General features: G+C 32.4%; 1 protein-coding gene across 1 annotated transcript; it reads left to right on the top strand.

Annotated features, from left to right (window-relative positions):
* The first annotated feature begins 7,283 nt into the window (after nucleotides 1–7,283).
* LOC149202554 (dirigent protein 1-like) lies at nucleotides 7,284–8,011 on the top strand. Its single transcript, XM_089400005.1, has one exon. It carries the CDS (start codon nucleotides 7,291–7,293, stop codon nucleotides 7,783–7,785), a length of 495 nt encoding a protein of 164 aa, XP_089256131.1. The 5' UTR covers nucleotides 7,284–7,290; the 3' UTR covers nucleotides 7,786–8,011.
* The last annotated feature ends 263 nt before the right edge of the window (nucleotides 8,012–8,274 follow it).

Here is an 8,274-nt window from a genome sequence, read left to right as displayed (position 1 = left end):
TATCCCTCAAGTCATGATCCTAAAAGAGAGAGATGAGGTGAAAACCACTATCACCAACTTTTCTAAAATGCAAGCTAATCATTTTTGGTAGACTCTATAGTAGCAGGGTCCTTCGCACTATAAAGTCATAATCCCAAAAGAGAGAGATGAGGTGAAAAACACTATCACAAGGGAGAGATGAGGTGAAAACCACTATCACCAGCTTTTCTGGAATGCAAGCTAATCATATTTGGTAGACTCTATAAAAGTAGGGTCCTTCGGGCTGGAGCCAAAGAGCTTTGTTTGAGGGATACATGGTATGTGTGAAATTTGATCTAATACTTTGGCCAGAAAACTCTTCATCAACCAATACAAGTGCAACTTTTGCTTGCTTAAATTGCGAATCAAACACTAATATTTGCCAATCATCCAAATTTATATCTATTTTTTAATTTTAAAATATATTAATTTTATATAAAATTATATTAATTTTTTAAATTTAAAATATATAAATTTTATATAAAATTATATTAAAATAAAATTTATGATATTTATCCATCTTTTACATTATTAATTTTGTCAAATTCAATTAATTTTATAAAATTCAATATTAATATTAAAAAGAAGAAGAAGAAAATTAACTAAAATAAAAATAAAAGCCATAGAAAGAATTATAAATAAATCAATAAATTAATTAAATTAGTTTAGGAATTAATTAGATTAATTAAAATACTTTTAGATTCTTAGGTTAAATAAAATAAAAATAAAAATTAATAAATTAATTAAAAAGAAAAAATAATAACTAATACAAACAATAAAAACTAACCTATAATCCAGGGAAATGAATAGGATTAATAATCTACATATTAAAATCAATTAAGTAAAACAATTAAAATAATAGTCAAAATTGAAATAATTAAACTAAAATTATTATAATATTCATATGTCGGCTTCAATATAAATTTATCAAGATTTAGGTTTATTTATACTCTGGTCGCAAGATTATTCTCTCAAGGAACTTTCAATCATATTCTAAAAAATTAGTCCTGATGATAGACCCTCTTTGGAGTTTGAAACGTCGACAGAATGAACATGATACTGTGGATAACCCAGATCATGCTACTCCAAAAAACAACCATAAAAGCTTAAAATCTAACATTACAATGACATTTTTGATGTAAGCTATTTTTTTTCGTGCTAACGTTCGTTTTTTCTTTTATTCTAACGTCCAAAAGTAAATGTCCTCTTTTTCGCTCTGATATTCTATACATAATAAGGTCGTCATGATTCTTGATGTATAAATCATATAATTATTTCCCATTGCATTATTTTAATCTAAATATTGATAATGTTTCTATAGTTTTTTTTTTCTTCTCTAATAAATTTGATATCTTTGTCCTTTTTAATAAATTTGATATAATTTATTCTAAATAGATATGTATTTTATTTTTAACTTTTTATTTTTTTAATTATATATATAAAAAAGATAAAATCTTATCTATTACTATTAATATGTTATTTGTAAAAGTAGATCAGTAACATAATGGTAGTGATATTTCTCATACCAATTAAGAATATGCTATCTATTTTTTAAAGGTGATAAAAAATCTAAAAATATGTGAACTAAAAGATGAAAATTGAAACCTATTTTGATGATTATACATAATCTCATTATACCTAAAACAAAAGAAATATACTAAAAAGATAAACATATTATGTTGATAGAGAGTCCACGTGAATGGTAGTAGGAGCCTCAATATCCTCCTCGAAATTAGAGAATTCTAGGTTAGTTATTTTTCTGACCACGATTGAAACTTTGTCATCGAATTTTGGAACTTGTCTTTGAACTTCATCAATACAAAGAAGAATTTCCTGTTGGGTCTCTGACCTAGTTTTCAATTGCTAATACAAATCTACTATATACATGCAATGGGTTTATCAGGTACAAGTGTCACCAGTCTTGGGAATCCAACTATTAACTTTTTGTTAAATGTTTGTATAAGATATAAACCTTCTTTCCATTCAAGCTTCATCTTCAACCTGATGGATTTCTCTACGGATTTCAAGAGTTGTAGTAGTTATGTAGATTACAATAGAACATTGTGTAGCAAAATGGACTATAGAGGAGGAAGAGGATTGGGCACCTCAATAATCCCTCCAACCTGAGGGTTAATGAAACCTATGTATCAAAACGAACCACACTAAGGGAGGAAACCCATGGCAATAATAGACAATAGTGGGAGAAGCTAAGTCAACCGTTAGCTTCAAAAGAAGGTACAATGATGGGAACAGAGAAGAAAACCACCTTGGAAAAGCAATAGCAATAAAAAACACCCAACCATTAAACCTAATAGAATCCTCAAGAGGGAGATTAGAACAAAATACAAGGCCTTTTGACACAAAGTCGAAAGGCTAAAAAAATAGAGAGGGTGTGACCTTGATTGATAAACCTAGTAATGAAATAACAAACAAACCATAAACTAGACTTCACAGTTATGAGCATAGGGAAAAGCTTAAATATTAAAGACCAAGTAGGAACAAAAAAGGAAGGAGAGAATACTCTGGTGTGTTAACGAAGTTGAAATCAATTGTCTAGAACCTAAGAGGGATAAACCAGAGGAAGAGGGATACAACCACCGAGGAAAGTTGGGTCATTATTTTTCAACGGTAAGTTGTCTAATTTGAACCAGAACTCACTCAAACCACCTAACCTAAATTGAGATTTAAAACTCTGCAGAAAAACCACCTCCCACTTCCCTCCAAGGTAGCCAAACTACCACAAAAACCAAAAAAGTGATGTTGGAAGAGAACACTTATGCCAAATTCGCATGGTTTCCATTCCCATGTATTCCAACTCCCCCCCCACCTGCATGCCTATTTCCACCTCCTCCACCATGATTACGAGGATTCAACAAAGAGTACATACATGAGAGATCAAATGCTTGGATGCCATTGAACTATCAAACAAACCACCACCTTTCATTAAACCTTTCATTAATGAAATTGCATGCAATCTCAAAATGTACAAATGCTAAGTGTGTGGGTGGAACAACCCCAAAACCCATTGTCCCTTAAATCATTGCTCATCGTCATATCAAGGTGACACCTATTCCAAATATACTTGGATTTCACTAACAAAAATAATTTTCTCTTAAATCTTTATGTTGAAGATGATTATATCATAATTTGAATTTACTATCATCTAACATATTCTTTACTTTCATTTTGTAATCTTAAAAGCTCCATTCTCCGCTCTTAAAAAAAAAAGATTTCAATTGAAAATTAAAATACAAATTATGTGCTTGTGTGTGTGAATTTGATTATCTAAAAATATATGATGCTACATATTGACATATGTCTTTGATTGGTCGACTACTTGGGAAACTTAACAACCAAACATTTTTTTTTGTCTAAATCCATACTGTCTAGACTAGATTCTTAGTTAATACATTGCCAAATGTATCCAAAAATACAATAAAATAGCTAAGTTTCCTATCCCTTCATAATTGATAGGCCCTAGTAGGTTGTGACAAATAACAATCGATATACTCATGATAAACTAATCTATGACGTGGAGATTGTCACTAGTGACTATCTAGGGGCCTGCATAAGTTGCAATTGAGTGGTTTGAGGTTTGATAAGAAGAGGTTGGCAATCTAGGCTTAATTCCCTTCAGCTGAAGCAACACCTCTTCCAAGTGGAGCAAAATTTCCACTTTTACCTCACCCTTGTGTTGAAGAATCTTTCCAATTATTGTTTTCATATGTCGATATAGTTCAATAGTTTTCTAGTGTTTGGTATCTCTAGCGCTCAAGTTGCCTACATATAACACCCAATTTCCAATTTCATCGTTAATGTCCTAGCCACACATTGACCTACAATCAAGCTAGATTTCGTTATCAACATTGTAGATATGATCACATATATCGGGAGGTGTTTGTTCCCAAGATATATTAGAAACCTTTTGTGTTGCCTCTTGAACTCTCTCACCATAAGGCCCTCTCTGACCTTTGCCACCTTTGCCTCAACTACCACACCCACCATGACTACCCATTCTCCTTGCCATGACTTCCAGAAATAAGATTAAAAACAAGGGAACATAATAAAAAAAGGATAAAGGAGAATTTGAACAATTGAACATTGTTGGTTAAAGGAAAAACTAGGAAAGCAATGACACTGAGAGCAAAAACCAAAGGTGGGACACCATAAGAAGGGACATAGATAAACATGGAATCATTGTGACTTAAAAAAAGCGAATAATTTTGAGGAGTAGAAGTATAGCCCAAGGACATCTCAACAAAGTCTTGTGACTTATGGAAAGATATACCATGAATAACAAGTGCATGCTTCTTAATCAGAAAAAAGATTTAATAGAGTTATTGACTAAACTTCTCGAGTTATTTACAAAGACAATATAAGAAATAAAAATCATGATGAATCTTATACAATTGGAGAGCAAGCAAGCCAAGGGATTTGCGATACCTATAAAACCACAAATAATCTCTTTAAGGGAAAGTGATAATCCTCTGTAATCTAGATAATCATGGTGGAATGTGAATTGATAAAGATAATATTATGCAATATCTTTTTCACTAATAAAACCATACAACAAGAATATATTATGTAGCACACTTATAATAAACATAAAAATTCAATCACTTTCCCTTGCACAAACATTACTACCATTATTTTCGTTTTGTTTCCATCCCTCCAAAAAATTTGCTTAAATTGTATATGCAAAACACCATTTATCCTGTCTATTACTTAGAATAAATAAACACAGTAGCCAAGGCACTCATAAAATATTCATACTTAAATAAAAATAATCAATAATATTACTTTTTAAATACTTTACGCTCGAAAGTCATTATAAAATTCATAAATATATCTTCCTTTCCTTCCTTCGAGACCTATTTTCCTTTACATATTTTTAAATCAAAATTAAGCAAATCTTTCCCCTTTTTAATTCATTATTCTGATAAATAAGAAAACAATTACGTAAATCGTATTAACTTTCAACCAATTTTTTAAGTATTTATTAAATCGTATTTAATTATTCTCAAATAATACCCATGGTGCACAATCCAATTTTACATGAGGGTGAGTGTTTACCTTCCCGTCAATAAGATCCTACTCTAGTTCAAATGTTGATGCGTATTTCGTATGATGTGAGGTTTAAATTCCTTTCACGCATGTTCAAATCTCCGCAAAGAGTGTCGATGCATATGTGGTATAGCGTTGAAGTTTATTTTCCATCATCAAATCCAATAAAGTATGATTATATTAATATTGTATATAAATAAATTTATATATATGAAATTCACTATACAATTTATTTGGATTTTTGAATAATTAAAATTAAAAGTTTTTTGTTTTTCTCTTTTTTTCCCGGAGATTTAAACATTTCATTAAATTTTCTATAAAAAACATAACACTCTTGTAATCTCTTTCGGCCTTTGATAAATCTAGAATTAATATGAATATATATAGATTTAAATTATTTATATTAAAGGTGAACCACATTGATTAGTTTAAAATATCAATAATTTAAATATGTATGTAATGGATCAGAAAGATATATCTCAAAATAATTATAATTATTATATATATATATATATATATATATAATTTTTATTTATTTTTATTTTTATGTAATTTAACTTAGTCAAAATGAATGAATGATATTTTAACGTCCACTAGATTAAAAATAGTCTATAAGACTACCAACCTCTTTGTTTTTTGCATTTTGCAATTCAATCATCTTTTTACTCAAATTGATGATGAACTGATCCAACCTTCTAATAGTCCTTGAAAAGACAATGCCAAGGAATTGATGCTAACACAACATTGCCATAAGTGTCCTTGATGTCTCTAAAAGCATCACATTCCAAAATGAAATGCTTTTCCCATTCCGCTGCTCCACAAGTGTAAAAAGTACACAACCCTTCTTCCCAATCTTCTTTAGGTCTCTTCCACCTCACCAAAGTTGATGTGAGTTAGTTCTTAATTGAGCAATAAGAATCTTTTCTCCCCATGGAATGCTAGCTTCAATGTACTCGTTTTTGTTGAAGATCACAAGAACATAGTACTTCTACCAACTCTTTCCCCCATATAAGTTTACAAAACTTCTCCATAACAAAATTCTTTAACTCTTTGCTATTTGTGGGACATGCATTGAGGTAAATATTCCATTTTTGCATCCATTTGTTGTTTTGTCTCATCCATGATTTCTTTCTTTCACTCATGCCTTCATTGAAAATAACTTTTGGCCATCTACCTACTCCCATTTGCTCATTTCTTTTTAGATACCTTATAACACGCACCATAGCAATTGCTTCGATGAGGAACCAAATTTTTTTATTTTGAACTTGCTCATGATCAAGCGTTTTTGGATTTTCTCAATTTGTTTCCATTTTGAAACACACACTGTTCACACCCATATAATATCATTGAACAAACTAGGAGTCCAAAAAACACTTTAATCGTTTTCCAATCCCATAACTCTGTGTCTCTACATCTGTTTTGAAGTGCATATAATGTTTTCCATCCTCCTAAAATTATTTCTTTGTGTAGTCCTCCCAATTAAGCTTATTGTTGAAATCGATCCCGAAGTACTTGTATTCATTTACTTCTTCAAAAATGTTGCCTTCAAAGAAAAACTTATGTTGGGTTTGCTTCCTTTTATTAGAGAAAATCATTATTTTGATCTCACTGATATTAACTTGCATTCTGAATGCTTTACAAAAATGCTCAAAAACATATAGGTGCATGATTTAGCAATTAATACAAAATCGTTAACCTATAAAAAAATCTTTATCACAAACTCCCCCAAAGAAACACCATCCCTAATATTTACCATAACCTAACTTAACAAGCTCGGACCACAAAAAAAACGAAAACAAACCATCCTATCTTTCCTTTTAAATGCGTGAGCCACGTAACGTTGTGTGCTTGTATATTTTCTCCCTCGTCTTTCTCCGCCTCGGCTATTTTCTTGAATCAATCGCCACAGACTAAACCCCTTGCCCGTTCTGTTTCGAACACTAATATTATATATAACAACCATCTGAATTTTTGACAACACAAGGCAGAACATTGGAATATAGGCGAGCTTCGAAGAAGAGTTTTCGTAATGTTAGCGTGGCCGTCTACCAAAACATAGCGTGGGTTTCATCGCTACGAGGCGTAAACAAAAACACAACGTGACGCTAGGCGCGGGTTGTTCAACTGTAAACCCGGTGGTTCATCGACTACTATCAAATTTTGTTATTTATGTAAACCCACGAGGAATGCACATACGGAGCAGGAAAAATGGCGAAAGAGGCGGCTTGGACGATGGCATTCATACTGTGCATAGCAATGGCGGCGAGAAGCGAAAAAGAAGTAAACATCGTGTTCTACATGCACGACGTGGTGGCGGGCAGTAACAGAACGGCGATACAGATCGGGGCAGGGAGCACCGCAAAGCCGGGATTTGGAGCCATGGTGGTCATGGACGACGCCCTCACTCGATCTCCGTCGCCGGACTCGACAGTCGTGGGCAGAGCGCAGGGAATGTATTTGTCCGACTCTCTCGCCGTCGTTAGGAGCCCCGATTCATTGCTGGCGTTCACCGCCATAATGGAGTGGCCGGCGGAGTACAGTGGCAGCACTCTCTCCATACAGGGAGGCAATCGGATGTTCATGGACCAGCGTGAGGTGTCTGTCGTGGGAGGCACCGGCAAGTTCAGGTTTGCGCTGGGCTACGCCACCGTACACAACGTCTCTACAGCCCTGCAATTCAATGTAACTGTTAGGGTTCCTTAACTCACTAGGGATTTGGTTGGTGTGTTGTTATGCTCTCTGTAAGAATGTATAGCCAAAGATTTGACTGTATCTATTTCCAATATGTCAGTGTTAGAGCTGTGTTAGAAAAACGTTCTGTAATGAGCCAGAAATCACAAGAAAATGTAATGTAGTTGTTGTAATGAGCCAGAGATCGCAAGAAAATGTAATGTAGTTGTTGGCCAAATTAATATTATCGTTACGTTTATAGCTGGTTTTCATGAAGAGGTAGATGGTGTAACGTGGTTCAAGCTAATTTTAATTCAGGATAGTTATATATTAAATGTTATATTTATATTTATATAATGGTTTAAAAAAATGATGTGAGATAATCGTATTTATATTTATATTTAATTTTTGATTTGAGAAATTATAGTTAGAAATGTTAATTTTTTTTTTGAGATTTTATTTAGTTTGGGTTATAAGTGTTTTTTATATTTTTAATATGGTTGGATTTTTGCCTATAAAATT

This window comes from Pinus tabuliformis, chromosome 2_1 (assembly GCF_031772625.1).
Source record: "Pinus tabuliformis cultivar Carrire ecotype Pingquan chromosome 2_1, CPIR1, whole genome shotgun sequence".
In the NCBI taxonomy this organism is placed as follows: Eukaryota; Viridiplantae; Streptophyta; class Pinopsida; order Pinales; family Pinaceae; genus Pinus; species Pinus tabuliformis.
This window is presented reverse-complemented; position numbering and strand designations above follow the sequence as displayed.

What these genes read in the sequence shown, in the direction of transcription:
- LOC149202554 (XM_089400005.1), top strand. Translation starts at nt 7,291, where the DNA reads ATGGCGAAAGAGGCGGCTTGGACGATGGCATTCATACTGTGCATAGCA.